A 21,977-nucleotide genomic window follows, 5' to 3' on the forward strand; every position below is an offset into this window, starting at 1 on the left:
AGAGCACTGCTTAGCTCTGGCTTTAGTTCACAGCTATGAGTCTCCTTCCATAACATTTTTACCATCCCCCCCATTTAGGCACAATATGTACTACATATGAGACTGGATTCCTTAGTCTTTATTTATATATTATTTGTACTGTCTGTTCAGAAATATATCTTTATTAAGAAAGAGCCAGAACCAAGGCCCGCTCAGTTGTGTCTTATTATTGTGATGGACATGTAACCTGGAGCCTCAGAATTTTTCTGTGGTTATCATGCTAACTCTCCAGGCCATATATATACAGATTTTCAGTTCCAACTTAGCTAAGAGCATGTGAGACCACTGTCTTCTGTCTCTCTCTCTGTCTCAGCACATTGTCCACTACACTGGACTCTACACACAGACGGGGAAACAGGGCATCAGGGGAACTCATCCTTACCACAGATGATATATTTATCAAAGTATTCAGCATCATAGTCTTGAAGTTTGGGCCAGCATCCAAGTTTTTCCAGACGATCATAACAGCAGTCATGAATAGCACAGCACCTGTTGGCATAGCCCCTATCAGGATTCCCATCAACCTGAGGTCACAAGTTCTTCCCCTTGGCTCTAGGAAGTGACCCTGTGTCTGTGACATGACCTAGAGTAGAGTCTCCCCCATGCTTGCAGCCTTTCTTCTGGGCCCTCCTGGGATCAGTGCTGTGCTCAGTCCTGCAGGGTCCGCATGAGCACTGGCAAGGGCGGCCAGGGCCTTACCAGTCTGTTGCATCCAGGGGGGCTCCTCTTCCTCCCCAGCCACAGTGGCAGCCATAGAAGCCATAAGCAGATGCTGCTTCCTTTCCAGTTATCTTCCAGATCATTTCTTCAAAATTCCACAAGGCCCCATCGGCCCTCAGCAGACCTGGCAGGAAATTGTCCCATGATGAGGGTGAGGGGGACTGAGTCCCTCATAACTTCCATAGTCTCTCCTGCCCCCTCCCACAGAGGACTCTTCCTGCAGGAGAAAGGCCTGCAGCCACAACAGACAGGAAGGTCCTGATGAAGGCCTGTTTCTTTCCATGGGCTGCCCCCTGCACCCTAGGGCAGGGCCTGTTCTTACCAAAGGCTGAGATCGCTGCCAACAGCAAGACCTTCATGCTGAGCCTTCTGGAGGAGAATCACATGCTGGTTAGCCTGACTCCTCTCCCAGGTGGAGATGGAGATGGCATCTGCTCTGTGTCCTGCTGTCCCTCAGGAGACTCCAGGGAACAGGCAGGCAGGAGCCCCACCCCCAGACTGTGTGCAGGTGACCCCCTCATCTCACACAGAGAACACAAGGCGACAGCCCGTGGAGACCCCCTGGACCACCCCAAGCCAGAGCTTTTTCAAACTGGTCCTTTCCCAGATTTGGAAATACTGATTTTAGAAATTTGTTGATCTACCTCTTGACAACTCTTGCTTGTTCCCACATTGCAATTATGTGTGGAAAAGTCACCTCTGAGCTGTCACCCCTGTATTTTTTTTTTTTCAGATGTCACCCAGCAGCCTTCTTTGAAAAACTGTAAAAGACCTGACACATATACACATGCCCAGATATATGCCTGCAGACACACTCTTGAGTTCAATCCCCAGTGCATACTTCACTCCTGGTAAAAGCAGATCACATGAGTGCAACCTTGTCAGAACAAGCAAGCCCCCCCACACCCATACATACACACTCTCTCTTTCTTTTCCTCTCTCTCTGTTTTCAAAGCATAGGAAGTTATATGAACACAAAAAGTGTCAATTCTGGACACAAACCTTCAGAGAATGCTGAGACGATGCCTCCAGTCTTTCCTTCTTACAGTCCGACTCCTTAAATAACTGCTCCTCAGGGAGCTGAGACTTGCTGGGTTTTGTGAAGTCGTGGGGTGTGGTCTGTGATGGACAGCCTTTGGCCTGCCAGTGGCCCTGGGTAATCCCTTCAGTGTCCCTAATCACCACTAGCCAGAGGTGAGGCAGGAAACCTGCTGCCCTTAGTTGCTACCCAAAACTGGTCCTGTTGTGTAATCTTTCTTTGGGCCTGGCTCCGGACATAGTCATTCCCCGAAGCAGCTCTGGGAGGGACCAACCTTCATTTCCTGGATGCTGCTCCCAGGAGAGGCCAGGCCCCCATGATGCTGTGGGCCGTGGGCTGCTCTGCCCAGTGTTGGGACCATGGACTGAGGGAGGCAGGGAGGCTCTTGGAGATGCGACATGTGGCATCTGGGAAACAGTTGGAAGTTTATGTTGTGATTCTCCTCCTCCTCCCCTTTCCCTGAGAGTGTCTGGCCCTGGGCAAAGGCAGAGCTGACCTGCCTGGCCTCCTCTGTGCACAGCCCTGCCTCCTCCTCACCCCAGGACTCATCTCCTTGGAGACACAGCTGAGGAACTGTCCTCTGATCTACCACTCTTTCTCCTGCAGTCTTGGGTATGTTATCACATTAGCTCTATTTCAGAAAGCAAATTGTTTTTCTCACTCTGAGTCCTAGACATGGTGGAACCTTTGGATTTTCCCATAGGTAATATACCTGAGGCCTCTAACACACCCCTCTCTCCACCATCACTTGTCACTTACATCAGGAACGTCATCATAACCTCTCTTGTGGGCCTTTCCAGGACCTTGCCCTCTCTGTGGAGCAGCAGTGGTAGGGACAGCCCACTCTATGATGGGATGTTGGGTCAGTCTACTCCACCACTTATGGAAAACTGGTTGTGAACTGTGTGCAACCTAAAATGTTGGCAGTATTACACCAAAGTAAAAGACTCTGGGGTGGGTGGGTGGATGGGGAGAATACAGGTCCATAAAAGATGATGAATGACATAGTGGGGGTTGTATTGTTAAATGGGAATCTGGGGAATGTTATGCATGTACAAACTATTGTATTTACTGTTGAATGTAAAACATTAATTCCCCAATAAAGAAATAAATTATTTAAAAAAATAAAATAAAATGTTGGCAGCTGTGACCGTGGACTGCAGGCTTAGTCTGGCAGGGACTCCGATGTTGTACAGGCTCCAGTGCTAAATATAATAGATATAGGCCATGGGTTATAGCATTGTGGATAACAGTTAATTGTATTTACATATTTCTGTTAAGTCTCTGAGCAACTTTCTGCCCTAATCCTACCTCCACTCTGACAACATTTCCCAGGCAGTATTTCTGCTCCACCCCCATTTTAGATATCAAACTCAAGCAAGAATTATAAAGACATATACTCTTAGGAAAATTCCTCAGATACATTCTTAGCTTCTTCCACTCCTTGTTCTCTCTTTTTTCTCTTCTATTCCTTCTTTTAAAAAAAAAATAATTATTTATAAAAAGGAAACACTGACAAAACCAAAGGATAAGAGGGGTATAACTTTGCACAATTCCCACCACCAGAACTCTGTATCCCATTCCCTCCCCTGATAAATTTCCCATTCTTTATCCCTCTGGGAGTATGGACCCAAGGTCATTATGGGATGCAGAAGGTGGAAGGTCTGGCTTCTGTAATTGCTACCCCTCTGAACATGGGTGTTGACTGGTTGATCCATACTCCCAGCCTGTCTCTTTCCCTCACGGGGAAGGGATTTGGCGAAGCTGAGCTCAAGGACACATTGGTGGGGTTGTCTGTCTAGGGAAGTCTGGTCGGCGTCATGCTGGCATCTGGAACCTGGTGGCTTAAAAGAGTTAAGATACAAAGCCAAACAAATTGTTGACCAATCATGGACCTAAGGGCTGGAATAGTGCAGATAAAGAGTTGGCAGGGGGTCCTCCATTTTGTAGATGGCTAGTAGGCATATATTAGTTACATTCCAAAGGGTCTGTGGCTATACTAGTTATTTTTTCCCTTTTCTTTTTGCCTCTGAGCCTGAAATCTTATATGCCAGTTGATCTAAGTTATTGTCTGGGGAGATGGTGTCATGACTGGAAAAAGAACCAGAAAGCTGGATCAGGGAAGAGAGTAGCTCCCTAATATGGGAAAGGGGTATAAATATTGTTGACTGTAAACACCACAGATTTGATGTGATCTGGGGCCCTTAATTAGCTTAGGAGCCTGTGTGACCTCTGCATCCCTGTAGATCTGAGCTCTCATTCTATGTTCATGAGTAGGAACATTCCAAGCTTCCCCAATATTAGTACCTGGGGCCCTTAATTAGCTTAGGAGCCTGTGTGACCTCTGCATCCCTGTAGATCTGAGCTCTCATTCTATGTTCATGAGTAGGAACATTCCAAGCTTCCCCAATATTAGTACCCATCTTCCTCAGGTATAGCATAGAGTATGTTGTCTAGCCTCCCTTTGAAGGATGGAACATTCTCTACCGTTGTTTATCCAATTTGATGGCAAGGTCCTATGGGGGACAACAGGGGGGTTTATTTTGTTGTTCCTGATAGAAATGACCAGTAACAATGGAAAGAGAGAAGGATTTATTTGAGTACTAGACTGATGAAGTCTATTTGGGAATCTCAGGATTCCCTGAATAGGGCCCAAGCTGAAGGGGTAGCCTTATAGTGACTAAAGAGTCATTGTTAAAGTATGCCAGCCTCTTGCCCTTATTCAGCTTTTGCAGTCCTTGCTTTGCTAAGGTTTGCTTTGGAGTGAGTGAGAGAACTGTAATAGGAAGTGGGTGAGGAGGGTATCTAAGTTTAAGTAGACACTATTTCATTATGAACTTGATACTGACTCACTGCAGACTATTGTGTATTTTTGCTTTCAGGTATATATTTTTCCCTAGTTTATGGATACATGTGAACATATGCTCTTTCTCATGGGACCTGGTCTATATCTAGATTTTGGAACTTTATTAGGAAGTGAACCTCTTGGAATGGAATTATAGAATACTATGCAAGGAAAGGTCTCACCCTAGTAATGAGGCTGAAGGGTTGACATTCCATGCCTGATGTCTCTGGTCACAGTCTGAAGTGAAGCATCCTGAGATGGTACACATTGCATTGATTAGGTTGGGATCGACGGATGCAATATCATTTGGTCTGATTTGAGAGAAGCATGCAGGGAAGTGAGCCCCACCCCAGAGGTTCCAGGACTGGGAGAATATAGGCTCTACAGAGGAAGTGGGAGGTTCCTGCTGTCTTATGGTTTAAGAAGAGAATAGTTATTGGTATAATCACATTGTTTGGCAATTGGGTTAACTTTGAAAAATCCCTTTGTTAGGATTTGCTGTATCATACACAATGTCACCATAATTTGACTCCTTTGACACTATTTGCATATAGCTATATAGTCTGTTCTCCCTGGACTAAATTTTTAACATATCAAAGACTCAGCCTATGTATTAGAAAGACTCAGTCTGTGCTTTTAAAAGTTTGAGATATTGTTGGTATGCTTCTAAATTCTGCTTCTAAGACCCTTTCTGTTTCATTGGTTTAATCCCCCCCTGCTTAACACTGTATTCTATTTACATAAACCACTGCTCACTAAGCACAACCATGCCTCCAGGGCATTGGTTTAATCCTCACTATTTTGCACACTTTTTCCTTCTCCCCACTCCTTATCCTATGCACATCCTCTTTGGACCTGACACTTCCGCCTCAGGATATATAAGGACAGGATTGTGATTAGAGATAGCTTAGATTGCACTGTTCCACATGAATAAAGACTGAACTGTGTACCACTCAGCCATGAGTCCCTGGTCATCTCTCTCTCCTGCCTGCGAAGCTAGCCTAGCATGAGATTCAATCAGTTTTCCCCTCTCATATTACTTAAATAGTGATTTATATGGCTACAAATTATTATAAACATCATTACCACCACCAAAATACTGTGTCCCATCACCTCCCCACCACCCCATGAAACTGAACATCCACCCTCACCTTCACCCTCCACCCTGGGTTTTTACTTTGGTGCCCTACTCCAAATTTAGTCAATTCCTGCTTTTAGTTTCCCTTTCTGTTCTTCTTTCTCAACTTCTGTTAATGAGTGGGATCATCCCATACTCATCTTTATCTTTCTGACTTAGCTCACTTAACATAATTCCTTCTAGCTCTGTCCAAGATGGGTCAGAGAAGGTGGGTTCATTGTTAGTAATAGCTGCATAGTATTCCATTGTGTATATATACCACAAATTTCTCCGCCACTCATCTGTTGTTGGGCACCAAGGTTGCTTCCAGGTTTTAGTTATTATGAATTGTGCTGCTATGAACATAGGTGCACACATATCTTTTTGGTTGGGTGTTATGTAGTCCTTGGGGTATATCCCCAGGAGATGAATTACTGGGTCATATGGAAGGTCTGTGTCTAGCCTTGTGAGTGTTCTCCACAGAGGTTAGACCAATTTACATTCCCACCAGCAGTGCAAGATGGGTTCCTCTGTCCCCACAGCCTCTCCAGCATTTGTTTCTGCTGTCCTTTTTGATGTATGCCATTCTCACAGGCATAAGGTGGTATATCAGTGTTGTCTTTATTTGCATTTCTCTAACAATCAGTGACCTGGAGCAATTTTTCATGTATTTTTTAGCCTTTTGGATCTCCTCTGTAGTGAATGTTTTGTTCATATCCTCTGCCTATTTTTGGATGGGATCATTTGCATTTTTGTTGCTAATTTTGCTGAGCTCTTTGTATATTTCAGTTATTAGTACCTTGTCTGATGTATGGCATGTGGAGATCTTCTCCCATTCTGTGAGGGGTCAGCAGGAGGGTGAATATGGGGTCCTAAGTGTGACACCAAGGAGGGGTTCTATAGTTCACTCTTGGGTTAGAAAATGGAGGAAAAAGAATGGAAATCTTTTGATTATTTCTGAATCTCATCCCTCCCCCACACCTCAGAACCAGATCTCAGGGGCTGGAGAGACTCTCCTAGCAGGCTTCCCACTGAATTTTTTTCTTTACCAAGATTCCTGGCTCACCAGGTGGGCCATTCCAATCCTTTCCCTTTTTAATCTCCTTCTCTCTCTCTCTCTCTCTCTCTCTCTCTCTCTCTCTCTACATGGCTAGAGCTTGTGACAAAATATCTGACCAATCAGAGCCTCAACCCTTCCTGGGAAAGACTACCTGGAGGTTTTTGTTTGTTTTGATTTACTTTTTGGATACTTCTTACAACTGACTGTCTTTGCTCAGGCTGCCTGAGCCAATCTGGAGCTGTCCAAGGTGCAGACTGACTACTAGGGTTTTTTATTCTATTCTATTTTGTTATTACTATTATATATGTGTGTGACCCCTTTTCCCCCTCCTTCTTTAGGTTGACCAAAATGAACTGTTATTGTTTTATTATTGTTATTGCTAGTTGACTGGGTGTTTTATCCACTGTGATAGGAACTTGTTTCACTCTGCCTCCTCCATCCACTCTTCCCTTTTTCTCTCCTCCAGCTAGTTGAAAAAAAGAAAGCTCTTTCATTTTACTGCTCTTTTTTTTCTTGTTCTTGTCTTCTTTTCTTCCTTCCTCCTGCTTTCTGAATTCACTGATATTCGTTTATGAATTATTTTGGGGAAGAAATCTCACTCAGAGTGGACTCTCTATTTGTATCTCTCTTCTCTACTTTCCCTTCTCTTCTTGCTATTCCTAGAATTTACAGTGTACAATAGATTTGAATAATTGTCTACTCTTGTTTTCCCTTTTTTTCTTTCTGTTTCTCTTTCATTTGGATTTGGTTGTTATTTTTATTTGACAAGGTGTTGTTTGGCTAATTGGTATCAGTTAAACTGCATCAATCCTTGCTTCAGTTACTATTGTTGTAATTTCTGAGGATGATGACTGCATTTGTCATAAAGGTATTTAGTATAGTGTGGCTTGTACTCAAAACACAACAACTGAAGAATGACAGAACAGAAAATTTAAAAACACATCAATAAAAAAATGATTAAATCAAGAACAAATAAAACTGCTACCACAATGAATCAAGAAGAAGAAACTCCAAATCAGTCAGAAGTAACCAAAGATAAGAAAATTGTGGAGATTAGAATGTAGAGATTAAAAACTGTTACTTCTTAGAGACTATTACACTTAAACCAACTGTTACTTGTTAGAGACTTTTACATTGAAACTAACAGTTCCTTGTTACAGCCGTTATAGCTGCTACAGCCGTTAAACTGAAACCAACTGCTCTTGTTCTGAGATCACATCACAGTTTCTATGTCTTTTGTTATTCCTGTACCTGTGGGCTAGGCAGATGTCCTATTGATTAAGATTAATATTCCACCTGTATGTTTATGCCATTCTCTTGCCCCTATGGATCAGAGCTGTGGTTTAAAGAAAATTCAAGCTTGTTATGTTTCTAGGTGGCCTTAAACAAATTGAGCAGGCAATTTTTAATAAAATCAGTTCCATTGTTTGATCAAGGAGTTTTGTTTTGTTCCTTACTGAGAAGGCACCAAGGTAGTGCTAACTTGGCCAGCCTTTCCATGAAGTTGAACTCTCTAGATGGAATCCATATTCTGTGTATGCTCACTGTATGACCTAGGTTCTTGTATACTATTCCTGCATAAGGAAGTGGGAGCATAGTGGTGGGTGGTAGATTAAAAGGCCCATTGTATCTAGGCAGGTACCATAACTTTCCATTAATTCATTATACTATGTAAGGTGGCCCCTCCACTGCAGGAACCACCAATCTTTCTCTGTATTTTAGGGGGAATACTAAAGGAGGTGGTGTAGATAAAGGGGAAAACATTTCTTCATCTTGGAGTCTCATGAGAAAGTTTGCATTGCTGGTATTGCTTGTTCCATTATGATCAACCTACAGAGTGCAGTACAGGTTTTGTCATTATTTTTGTTATTATTCAGACTCTGAGTGTGGCCATAGGTAAATATTATTAAGACCACACAGAGCTTAATCCAAAGCCCTATACATGGCAAAAGGCAAGATGGTTTCAGTTTGGTGTGGAGAGTCCAGCTGTGCTGAACTTCCTGTGAAGCTGATACCGTGTCAAGTGTTGTTGTTGTGGTCAGGTGTCGGGCTGCACTGCGGAGAAGAGAGAGGAAGTCCAGAGCAAGTGGGGTACACAAATCTTTATTATAGGATGGGGGGGGTGGCTCAGGCCACGTGGAGTCAGCCGACAATGGCCGTCCCCACTACCTGACCATGGGGCGAGAGAAGAGAGAGAGATCTGAGAGAGAGCCAAAGGAGCCGAGAGAGAAAGAGGGGGAGCCAAGAGCCCAGAGAGAATGAGTGGGGGTGAGGGGGCTTTTATTGGGCAACAACCAGGGGTGACGTGTGGGGCCAGGATTGGTTGAAGGGGGCACTGCTAGGATTTCGCAGGGCGTGGTAAAACCTGGAGGTGGAGACTGCATCAGAATAATTCCTCAGCGTCATCTCCTCCTTTCCCTTTATATCTAAATGGACACAATAAAGAAAAATGGAACGGAGCAGGCTTAAATGTTATTAAAGAGTGCCGTGCTCAGGTGGGAAGATGTAGGAATTTCTGTGGAGGAGGGAAGGCTTAAATGGCTGCCAACCTTGTGAGATTTATGCCTCCTCCTGTGCTCAACCCCTCTTTAGAGAGAGAGACTTACCTGGAGGGACTCATCTCATATGTTTAAGTGCAGCCTGCTCAACCATCTCCTCACAATATCTCTACATCTTTTCTATCTTTCTATCTAGTAATAGCATAAGATGGTCCAAAGTCAGTAAAAGACTATCATGGAGCAGAAACATTTTGGGCATAAACCTAAATGATATAACAAAACAGGAAGGGACAAGTAGGGGAGTAGTAAAAGCCAGTGTGAAGTGAAGGGAAGGATTGGTGTGTAAAGGAATGTTCCCTGCTTGGGGGGGAGGGGCAAGGGTACATAATGAGGGGGAGGTGGGAGGGCATGACCCATCCAACAGAGAGGCTATTTGGCATTGTATAGTCCTCAAGGCAACAGTCTGTAAAGTCTATGAATTACTCAGGATCAGTCTATGAAAAACCAGCAGCGTGAAAGGAAATAAGCTGCTTTAAAATTGTGTAAAATGTCTATAGGGTATGCCAGAAAGTCCGATACAAGTCTCAGTCCAAAGTAGATGGCCAGGGGAAGAATTAGCAGGGGATGAGATGCTGCATGAGGGAGGTCAGCCGCTGGAATTCTGCTTTTCTGTAGATAGCCAGCTGGAGCCACCAACACGTGACAGGCAAGTCAGAAGCAGGAACGACAAGCAGGCATTGAGAAAGTTCTGTCCTTGGAGTCTGTGTATCAGGTTCTTCAGATTGCGTTAAGTGACATATAGGGTTTCAGAAGGTGTGCCACTGTAGTCATGCCATCTAGTGGGTGAAGTCAGGGTGTGCAGGGGTTTAGATGGTTTTTCCGGGATTCCTGTGAAAGAAACACAAACAATCTGCTTCTCGTAGCTAATTTGAACTTGTAACAAGTTAGAGGTTTATTATAGTTGATACCTTGATGATTATAATTGCTTTAAATATCTTTATGATTTTATTTAAAGGTCATCTAATGTGACCTCCTGTAGCAGTCTCTATCGCAGGATCGTGAGACCAATTTTAGTTAAAATATGTATTTTAAACAAACTCAAATTGCTTAGAGAGTTAACGCATTTTTGTGACAATGATTTTAACGTTTACAGTGCCAGATTGATGCCAGATCTTTTGTGGATTAATTTGCACAAGATAGTTTACAGGGCACCTTTGGGGGCCCTCCAAGGGTGTCCTGTATATAAAATTTATATATTTTAGTTTGGGGAATGTATAGTCACGTTAAACAGTTAGACTTTTACCATAAATAGTTACCTTAGCAAATTAATTTTTACCTTGTCTGGTAATAATGTAGCTGTAGGGTTACACTTTTGGGTGTTACCAAACTTGAGACATACCCATAAACATTTAGTTATAACACACTGGAGGAAAAAGAACTTTTGTTATAAAAACATATCATTTTAAAAACAAATGTATATCTGTCATTAGTCACACAGTTTAAGACTAAACACTTAAATATATACCAAAAACTATATATAAAAATCAAAAGAGGGAGAAAAACAAAAATTTTGGAATGTTTCTGGATGTCTCCAGAAACTTTGGCTGTGTCCAGCATTTTTATATAAAGCCAATTACCTTTTAGAGTATTCCAAGCAGATGGGTCATGCAAAAAAAATTTGTCATTCAAAACACTCACTCACAAAACACAACTGGCCAGTTATGACATAAGACATTCAGGGAAAGGGTAGGAGAGAGGTCTCTGTGAGCCAGATTTTGTAGGTACTGCCATGTCATATTACGGGTCCTGGGATGTATCCTGCATCTGGTCCTCTTGTAGTATTTCTTGTACTTCAGGGATGACAGCGCCATCCAGTGGGTATTGTCGGACATGGTGGGCAGGAAACCAGACAGGTTTAGAGAAATTTTGAGGGAAAACGCATGTGAAACTCCTTCCCATGGTCAATAGTGGGTCAGGCCCTTTACAAATGTTATCGAGTGGGTCTCTCCATTTGATCTTAATGGATGGTAGGGTAGATGGTGTTTGCCAGTGAAGAATGATAGGAGGTAGGTCCGAGTTATTGTAAATATTAAAGAGATTTAATGTAGTTAAGGCTTTTGCTAGCTGGATATTCGGGGGGTACATTCCTCCTTTAATTTTATTTAATTGAGCCTTAAGGGTTTGATGGGCCCTCTCGACAATGCCTTTTCCCTGTGGATTATAGGTAATGCCTGTGGTATGAGTAATGTTCCAGAGGGAACAAAAATCTTTAAATTTTTTGCTGGTAAACGTCGGTCCATGGTCAGTTTTCAGTTGAAGAGGTAAGCCCATCACAGCAAAACAGGAGAGCATATGGCTTTTAAGCATTTTATAGCTTTCTTCTGTCTGAGCTGTAGCCCACATAAATTTAGAAAAGGTATCAATTGAGACACATATTTTTGTTTGTCAAAGTTTGGTATGTGGGTGACATCAATTTGCCAAATAGCAATAGCTTTTAAACCTCGGGGGTTAACCCCAAGGGTCTGGATAGCAGGTGTCTTTATGAGACTTGCACAAGAAGAGCATGTAGCAAGGATATGTTTTAACTGTGGTACAGGAACATCAGGGAATCGAGCTCGATGGCCTTTAAGATTAACATGGGTTAGAGAATGAAAGTCAGCAGGATCAGAGACAGAGACTGGGAAAGTTCCTGTGGAGGCAAGGCGGTCAACTGCGGCATTCCATTCTGACAGGGAACCAGGAAGAGGGCTGTGGGAATGAAAGTGTTGAATATACAGTGGTTGGGTTCGAGAAGAGAGCATAGAGGCGATTTGAATCAAGAGAGGGGAAAGTGGGTTGTCATCAATTTTCACATAAGAATGAGCAAGCCATGGAAGTAAGTTAACAGTATACACACGGTCAGAAAAAAGGTTGAGGGATTCTGGTACAGCTTTTAATGCAAGGAAGACAGCATAAAGTTCTTTGTACTGAGGGGAATTCTCAGGAAGCTCAGTAAAGAGAGGTTTAGGAGATTGTTTGTCTGGGTAATATATAAGGGCAGCAGCTCCCTTTTTTCCACCATCAGTAAAGATTGTAGGAGCAGAGGGAATAGGATCCCGAGAGAAAAGTTTAGGTGCTAGTAGAGGCAGAAGAGGTAAAGTAGCTATCAATTTATTAGGAGGGAAATGGTTATCTATTTGTCCTGGAAACCCCACAAAGCTTATGGCAAAGCGGGAATGATGGCATATAAGTCACTCTGTATCTGTGAGAGAAAAGGGCAGAATAATTAAATCCAGTTCTTTCCCTATGACCTGCACAGACCTATTTCTCCCTTGGCAAACCATGAATGCTAATGGGTCTGTCTCACTGAGGAGTCTTGGAGCTCCTCCTACTGGCGTATGAAGCCACTTGAGAACCCCATGGTCTTGCCCCAATGCCCCTACTACTGTGGGGGTGGAGTTGAAGATTAGAAGGTTTACCGGAGAGGAGGGGGAGAATCGAACAAGGTGCATGTCCTGGAGGGTCTGGTTAACCCTTTTCAGTGCCAAGGAGGCCTCGGGAGTTAACTTATGTTTTGAGGAGGGCTGTTTGTTTCCTTTTAACAGGTTAAACAATGGTTGGAGGCAGCTTGTAGGCAGATAGAGATACTGCCTAAGCCAATTTAAATTTCCAAGAAAACTTTGTAAAGAAGCAAGAGTAAGGTTAGAAGGAAAGGTGACATTAGGTTTTAAGGGATGAATTTGTGTTAAAGAAATCTCTGAACCTAGGAAGGATATTGGAGGGATTAGCTGTATCATCTCAGGAGCTACATTAAGGCCGCTTTTCTTTAATGCAGGAATGAGAAAATCACGTAAGGCATAGAGATCAGTATCTGATTTTCCCCATATTAAAATCTGTATAATGAAAAACATGAAGGCCCTTATGAATATATGGGACAAGGGCAGATTTAACAGCCTCCTGACAAATTGTAGGACTATTGGCTATACCCTGGGGCAGCACCACCCATTGAAATCTTTCAGCAGGGCTGGTGTTATTAATAGAAGGAACAGAGAAGGCAAAACGTTTACAATCTTGCGGATGCAAGGGAATAGAGAAAAAACAATCTTGTATATCAATATCTATGATTGGAATTCCCGTGAAAATTGCAGAAGCAAGAGGCAAACCCCTTTGGGGGGAGCCCCAGACCTGCATGGTATTATTTACCACATGGAGATCTTGAAGGAGGCACCATTTTCCTGACCGCTTTTTAATCACAAAGACAGGAGTATTCCATGGGCTTCGAGAATGACGAATGTGTCCCAAGGACAACTTCTCTTGGACGAGTTCTTTTAAAATTTCTAGCTTATCCGTAGGTAAAGGCCACTGTTCCACCCAGACAGGCTCATTAGAAAGCCAGCTTAATGGGGTGTTTGGCTACGAACAGTGGCGTTTAGTATTGGGGGTGCTGATTAGATCTGGTCTCACGGGAGCGAATGTTAAGCTCTGCAGAGGCATCTGTGGATATCCTAACATAAAGACATTCCAGAATATCCCTGCCCAGTATTGGTGGTAATATCAGCTACCAAAGGGCGGAAGTGTCTGGTAGAACCTTCCGGGTATTCCTACATGAACGAGTCTCATGTGCGAAATGATTGGGTCACCCCTCCTACTCCATGTATACTGGGTCCAGGGATAAGTTCCCAATCTTGGGGAACCTCTTTTTGCCTTAAAATCGTCTTTGCTGCCCCCATGTCAATCAAAAATTTAAAAGGAATATTGCCAATCTTTACTGTCATAGAAGGGTGACCGCATTCTAAAACAGGAGTGGTCCACAAAATCTCAGGCCCCGAATTTGTGCCATTCAGGGGCATGCCGTCTTTATGAAATTTGGACCAACAATCTCTCTTCCAGTAAAACCCTTTATGACATCTAGGACACACAGTACGTGGCTTCTGGCTCCCTAACTGAAAGCAGGGTTGCTCTGACTGGAGGCATGGTCACTCTAACTGGAGGCGGGGCTTCCCTGACTGGAGGCGTGGTCACGGCTTATCAGGACATTGGTTACGCCAATATCCTTGGCGACCACACTGAAAGCAGGCCCCGTTTTGATTACGTGGGGTAACTGCATAAACCTGTGTCATAGCGGATGCCCCATAATTGCCCGATGTAAGTTCCTGTGTCACTAAAATCCAATTATTTGGGTGTAGGTGTTTATGGTTAAGGCATGCCTGACGGAATTGTGGTATCATGCCTTCCCAGACAATAGAGCACAGGAATAGTGAGCAGACGTCAGGATTATAAACCTTTCTCTCTAAGCTTGTCTTCACCCTTGAGATGAAGCTCGCTAATGATTCATCAGTGCCTTTGTGAAGAGAGTTAATGGGAACTGACGAATCTACATCGGGTGGGGTAACCCTTTCTTTCCCTTGCTTGTGTTGCGCAGATGCGTACCTGTTCAAAATAACAAGTTCGAAACCTGGCTTCTGCCTGCTGAGCTCCAGATTCATAAGCTCCTGCTCCAAACAAAGCATCAAAATTCCATTCTACCTGTTTGTTACTATTTTCCTGTGATTGTCTAGAGCACTCATCGCGGAAGCACGCTTTCCACTGAAGATAGAGTGGCTCTGGGAGTGCAGCATGAGCCAGGTCTTTCCAGTCCTGGGGGGTGTTAAGATGCTGGTAAAAACTCCTTAAAATGGACTTAGTCCATGGAGCATGAACACCGTCCTCCCTGACCACTTGTCTGAGTTGTCCAAGAGTTTTAGAGGTGTATGGCTGCCACGGCTGAGGGTTTTGTTTAGAGGGGGCCACATTTACTGGGAAGGTGTGGATTTGGTTCAATGGCGTGTGGGAGAGGGAGCTACAGAAGTGGAAGGTGCCGTGGAAACTGCTGTAGTGGCCTCAGGGGAAACCGAACACGTGTCTACAGGGACGGAGCTCTCGGGGCAGACTGCACATAGTTTAAGGTCCTTAAATGCTGGAAAAATATCCTTTAAATCTCGTATCTCAGTCACTAGGTCTCTTAATGATGATATATCAGCAGGGGGCAGGGTCAGAGAACCAGAAGCCTCAGGAGAAGCTGAACCTGGGGCGGCAGGGGGTGGGGCCAGAGAAGAGGAAGCCTCAGGAGAAGCTGAACTCGAGGCAGCAGGGGGCGGGGTCAGATGAGGAGCTTCCAAACACATGTACATGTCTGTGGGAATGGAATTTTTGGGTCTAGCCGCTGATCGCTTAGGGCATCCAAGTCTTAAGCACATGTGCTTTAACTCATGTATCTCCGCATCAAGGTCGCGTATCCTCAAGGCAGACCACATTGTAGATATCTTCTAAGTCGCGATTATAGCTATGAGAACCCATGGTGTAGTGAAAACTAAACTGTCTCTGAGAGCGCGAATCTGTCCCAGGAGAGAAGGAGATAGTGACTGGGACACCTCCTCATAAAATGAAAATTTTCCCATGGTGGAGGGAAACGCGGGGCCACAGAGGTCGGCGGATGCCACTTACCTGTGTCTGGGTGGCTTTCAGGGACCTCAGGCTGGGCTACCCAGCGGGGCGTGTGTGCGGAACACGATGGGTGCCAGATGTTGTTGTGGTGGTGATCAGATGTCGGGCTGCACCACGGAGAAGAGAGAGGAAGTCCAGAGCAAGTGGGGTACATAAATCTTTATTATAGGATGGGGTGTGGCTCAGGCCACATGGAGTCAGCCAACAATGGTCATCCCCACTGCCTGACCATGGGGCAAGAGAGGTGAGAGAGATCTGAGAGAGAGCCGAAGGAGCCGAGGGGAGGGAGCCGAGAGCCCAGAGAGAACATGGGGGGGTGAGGGGGCTTTGATTGGGCAACAACCAGGGGTGACGTGTGGGGCCAGGATTGGTTGAAGGGGGCACTGCTAGGATTTCGCGAGGTGTGGTAAAACCAGGGGGCGGAGACTGCATCAGAATAATTCCTCAGCATCACCTTCATTCCTTCTTTCCTTCCTTCCTTCCTTCCTTCCTTCCTTCCTTCACCCTTCATTCCTACCTCCCATTCTTCTTTCCTTACATTCTTTCTTCTTTCTCTTTCATGAAATGTATATGAATGAAGTGCTTTCCTTCATCTTGGCAAAGACATAAGGTCACCACTCTCAGGTGCACTGGTCCTTTCAGCAGACGCAGAACCAGGACTCAGGATCCAACAAGAATCAGACACATAAAACAGTTACAGTCCCGCTCCTTGACACTGACAGCCATTCGGTAGAGACAGGTCATACTCTACATCCACAAACAAGAGTTCTGGGGGCTGTGTGTGTGTGTGCATATATATGTGTGTGTGTGTGTGTGTGTGTGAGAGAGAGAGAGAGAGAATAGGAAGGCTGCTCTGCTTCAGAGGAGGAAGCATGTGAAGTGTGAACTTCCGTGATAGGAATGAACCTTCTAGAGGACAGGGAGGTGGGCTGAGCAGAGGTGAATGACTCAGGAAGGACACACAACAGGACTGAACTCAACATGTTTGGGAGAAAAAGAAGAAAATTGTGGTGCAACGCAGAAGCAGTAGAAATCAAATTGAGGTGAAGTTGACAGGCAGTAGTAGATTACAGGAAGTGCAATGTGATACTTACCTCTGGTACAAACAGGTACAGAAGAAGAGGAGAAGGAAGAAGACATGAGAAACCCTGGGCATCTGGAATAAAATATGGGAAGAAGTTTTCAGGCAGCTGCAAGTAACTTTAGGGAGGGAAAAAAAAGAAAGAAAAGGATGAAAAAGACGGAAAAAGGAGGAGTGGCAAGGATATGTCTCTGCATCAAGTCACTCCACATGTGGAAGCTGCTGGCCTGTTCCTACACAGGCGCACAGAGCTCTGTCTGCCAATCACCATTACAACCATCCAAAAGGAGTTTTACATATCGTGCTTAACATTTTTCAACTTTCCCGATGAGGAAATTATTGGTAAATATCAGTATAGATGGTTAAGCAGAAGTTGGAATTTTCCCACTGGTTAACCAAGCTTGATACGGGCTTTGGCAGTCAGAGTGAGCAAGGCCAGCACAGGGCTCCAAAGGCTGAGTGTGGCCACCTCCTGCCTGGCAGTAGCTCTGTGAACCCTCAGCAAGAAGCCTGCCGCATTCAAGTCTGAACTCCTGATCTCCAGTTTTTCATCCATCACGTGGAAGAAGACAAAAGCCAGGAGGAGAGAGAAAGCACATTCTCATGTGTTTGCCTTTTTCACTTTTTTGTATAAATATTGTCGCATAGAAAATAGACACAATGTAAACCATTAATCCCCCTATAAAGAAACTAAAAAAAAAAAAAAGAAGAAAGAAAATAGACAAAAGTCATAATCCTACTGAAACCATCACTTGGTCTGAAAATACAGTGACATTCGCTTTCTTGTGTGAACCCTGCAATTTCACTCAGCTGAAATTGTCACTATGGTTTAACCATGTCACAGAAAATAGACACAGCAGTATGCTGACATGCACGGTCTGAGCGGGAGATGTTTCCATAAGTAGCTACAGCCATGCCGACCATATCTCATCCCACGAGAGAACTTCTCCATCTCCATAGAGTTATTTATGTCCTTCCCAGGCAGTGTCTGTCTGGTTCTGTTAGTTTGTCTGGACCACCATAGCAAAGCACTACAGTCTGGGTGCTCAACCCCCAGGATTTCCCACTTTCAGGAGGCTAGAAGCCCAAGGTCCAGGTGTTGGGGGTCTGCTTCTCTGCCTTGGCCTGCATAGGTGGACCCACCTTCCCCAGGCTAGAGGCCCATGAGCACACGCCATGCAGAAGGTATGGACTCCAGCTGCCAAGCCATTAAGCCAACACTCTTCATTCCCCTTGAAGCTTCTCTGTCAAGGAGGCAGGACTGGCTCTCTGGTTGTCTCTTGTCATGACAATAGTAATGGGGAGAGACCTGACAATCCCAGATTTGCTTGTTGCCGGGCTAGCTTCATGGACAGGAGAGATACAACCAGGAACTCATGGCTGAGGGGGAATGCAATCCAATGTTTATTGACCAGAGAAAAATGGCTTTTATACTTTCTGAAGGGGAAGTGGCAAGTGGTAAAGGGAAATGACTAGGAAAGGGGGTGGAGCAAAAAAGAGCATGGAAGTAACAAGCTTCCTTCTAACCAGTGGGGATTAAACCAATACCCTGCAGGCAGAGCGGGTCTCAGGCAAAACAATGATTATGTAAATAGACCACAGCGTTAAGCCATACTGGGGAACCTGGCGTGATTATCAACACAAATAGAAACAGAAGGGGGTCTTTAGAAGCACAATTAGCCAAAGGAGAAATGATGACCAACATTTCCCCCTTTCTTTTTATCTAATGGCCATAGTATCAGGAATGCGGGGCACTTTGTGAGGCAGAGAGACTGATAGGAGGAGGCACACCTTTGGGGTTCTACTGTCCCAACTTGCTCTACCTCTCAGTAGCAAGAGAGACTAACAGGATTGCCACACCCCTCAAGTTCAAGCCCTGCCAAGCTCAACTATATCCTCACAATTTTCCAACATTTCCTTCATTCTAAATGGCCATATTTAAATGGGTGAATGTCTGTAAAAGACTCCATTTCTGTCATGGGAATAGCAGTGTAGGGGTGAACAGAAACCTATATCATGCAGGCGTTTTTCAAAAGACCTGAAACAAGGGAGAAACAAGTAGGAGAGCAGCAAGAGGCAGTGTGATGTCAAGGGAAGGCTTGGTGGGTGAAGGAACGTTTCTTGCCTCTGGGGGCATTTCCTGCCTCTGGGGACAGGGCCTATAAGGTTAAGGAGAGGGGTTTTTCCTGCTTCTGGTTGCAGGGCCTGCAGGCAGGGGCATGGCCTTAGAGTCCCAAGACAACAAGCTACAAAGTCCATGGTCTGCTGCGGTCAGTCTGAGAAACCCAGCAGTGTAAAGGGAAGCTGCTGTAAAGCTGTGTAAAGTGTCCAAAAGGTGTACTGGTAAGTCCAACAGAAGTGTCAGTCCAATAACAAAGACCAGGGGAAGAAATGCCAGGGGATGAAACACTGCACATCTATCTTGACGGGGAAGGTCAGCCACTGGAATTCCACTTTTCTGTAGAGAGTGAGCTTTGGAGTCTGTGAATTAGTTTCTACAGGTTGTGCCTGGTCACATCATGGGTTTGGAGGGGGGCGATGTCAGAGGACAGGGGTCCAAATGGATTTCCAGGGATTCCATATGAGCAGATGCTTTTTCATGTGAAGACTTGATGGCTGTAATTCACTTACTTGTGAAACATAACTTGTAGCAGATTAGTTTACTATAATTGATAAGTCAGTTATAATTGGTTTAAGTATCTTTATAATTTTGGGAGTCCTTTATAGTATGGTTTTAAGGGTGTTTAAACAGTTTAAGCTCAATAAAATGTGGAAAGGTAAAAAGAAGAACCATGGTTAGAAGCCCCAGGCATGAGAATCATTAGCATAACCATTGTGCTATCTACCCTGCCCATACTCATAGTTTTCAAGATTAAACGTTTCACATTTATACCAAGTCATAAAAAAAATCAAAAGAGAAAAAAACTGATTTTTTGGACTGTTTCTGGATGTCTCCAGAAATCATGGCTGCATCCAGCATTTTTTTTCTCATGAAGTCAATTAAGTTTCAGAATACTCAGAGCAAAAATGGGTCATACAAAAATTCAGTCATTCAAATCACTGTCTTACAAAACACAACTGAAAGCAGACAGCAAACTTAAGATATTCAGAGACAGCGATGTGGGGTGGAGAGAAGCAGTAGGGAGGTTTTTTTTTTTTGGCACCTTGAACCAGATTATTTAGATCCTGCTATGTTGCATTATAAGTTCCCAGAGTGTGTCCTACTCCAAAAAGCGCCTGCAAATTCCAGCTAGGATGGTTCTGACTGTTCCTGTGGGATTTCTGCAGGCACTCATCCCCAAAAACGTCTTCCCATAGAAGAAAGAATTGAATCAGGAAGGTAGAACTAACCGCGTGTCTCTATTCTTGGGGACTGCCAAGGTACTGGAGAAGGTTTTGCAAGTTGGAGTCATCCTTCTCCACAGGAAACACAGGAGAGGGAGTCCAGAAAGTCCCAGGGGAAATCTCCGCACATCTTCCAAGCTCTACAATCACGGTCATGAAGAACCAAGGTGTGGCCCAGAGGAAAATGTTCGAGAGACACAGAAACTGCTTCATGAAAAAAGAGTTTAGGGTTTGGAAAACCTCTTCACAAGGAAGAAGGTAGCCCATGGCAGACGGGTAGCCAAGTGGCATATACTTATTTGGGGGATGGGCGGGTTAGGTCCCACGTTGGTGAGCTAATATGCTGGGCTAGCTTCGCTGGTGGGAGAGAGACGACCAGGAACTCACGGCTGAGGGAGAATTCAATCCAATGTTTATTGACCAGAGAAAAATGGCTTTTATACTTTCTGAAGGGGAAGTGGCAAGTGGTAAATGGAAATGACTAGGAAAGGGGGTGGAGCAAAAATAAAGCATGGAGGTAACAAGTTTCCATCTAACCAGTGGGGATTAAACCAATACCCTGCCGGCAGAGCGGGTCTCAGGCAAAACAATGATTATGTAAATAGACCACAGTGTTAAGCCATACAGGGGAACCTGGTGTAATGACCAACAAGAATAGAAACAGAAGGGGGTCTTTAGGAGCAGAATTAGCCAAAGGGGAAATGATGACCAACAGTTACTGGCCTCTTCTGAGGTCCAGTACTCTAGCACTGAGCTATACCCCTCACTGCTCCCTGGCCTCTTCAATTTTTCCAACAAGCCCACACAGCTGGTGCCCAAGCATCTCCATTCAGACCAGGGAACTAGGCTAGACTTCCTGTGGGGCCACTGGGGAGTTGACTCAGACTCTGACAGCACCACCCATTTTAGTCCCTTCCTGTCTAGTTCCTATGTCATTTATTCCCTCTTCCTAGCAGTTGATTGAGGCAGGGGTGTGATGTCCCAGCTACACACAGTCACTCACATACAGTCACACACTCACACATGTACACACAACCACACAGAGTTACACACACGTACACACACACACTCACACTGTTTTCCAAGGAATTTCTTTATTGAGAAGACCAGCCAAGGAACACACATCTGTGGTTATTAGGAAGTAGGGACTGGAGAGCAGTGGACATGGGGCATTAAGGGGAAAGACTCAGACACACATGACCCTGTCTTGAGGCCCCTCCCTCCCTTGAGCTGGAAGAGACTGAGCAGCAGGAGGCTCTTCATCCTGGGGAGAGGGCTAGGCCATGGAACGGGGGTTCAGTGTGAGGGACAGCATGCCTGGGGTACTGGGGGCCACAGGACACTTGGGGGTGGTTCTGTGGCACTTGGATTTGACATAGTCGTGGTACTTCTTGTAGCTTTTCATGTTTATTGCAAGGCACTGGGCCACAGCCTGGTCACACTCGCACATCTGTGCCCTGCAGTACTCTTGCTGTACTGAAATCAGAAGAGAATGCCAGGCTAGCTCCGTGGGTGGGAGACAGATGACTAGGAACTCATGGCTGAGCTGGGAACGCAGTTCAATCTTTATTGATGAGCAGGAATGCAGTGAAGTCAATCTAATTTCCCTTAATTATAAAATCCAGTCCTTTATATCTCCTGAGGCAGAAGTGTCAGAAAGACGAAGTACATAGGATAGGAGGTGGGGAGAAGGAAAAAAGTGCCGGAATCAGTGGTTATTAAACTGTGGAAAACAGGATGTGACTAGGAGAAGGGGCAGAGTGGAAAAAGA

General features: G+C 44.6%; 1 protein-coding gene across 5 annotated transcripts in view; it reads right to left on the reverse strand.

The window, feature by feature from the left end:
- LOC107523241 (phospholipase A2, membrane associated-like) overlaps positions 1–21,977 on the reverse strand; it is a 44,165-nt gene that overhangs the window by 2,083 nt on the left and 20,105 nt on the right. Inside the window, exons 1-4 of one of the 5 annotated variants that reach the window (XM_016193275.2) lie at positions 1,762–2,005; positions 1,082–1,125; positions 739–883; positions 422–528 (exon numbers count right to left, since the gene is read on the reverse strand). In XM_016193275.2, coding sequence (XP_016048761.1) covers positions 422–528; positions 739–883; positions 1,082–1,118 — 289 coding nt within the window. In that variant the 5' untranslated portion in view covers positions 1,119–1,125; positions 1,762–2,005. Of the gene's footprint in view, positions 1–421; positions 529–738; positions 884–1,081; positions 1,129–1,761; positions 2,006–21,977 lie in introns of those variants that run through there. The other 4 variants (XM_060200937.1, XM_060200940.1, XM_060200938.1 and 1 more) reach the window with 4 other exon arrangements.

The sequence above is a fragment of the Erinaceus europaeus genome, chromosome 11 (genome assembly GCF_950295315.1).
Source record: "Erinaceus europaeus chromosome 11, mEriEur2.1, whole genome shotgun sequence".
Taxonomy (NCBI): Eukaryota; Metazoa; Chordata; class Mammalia; order Eulipotyphla; family Erinaceidae; genus Erinaceus; species Erinaceus europaeus.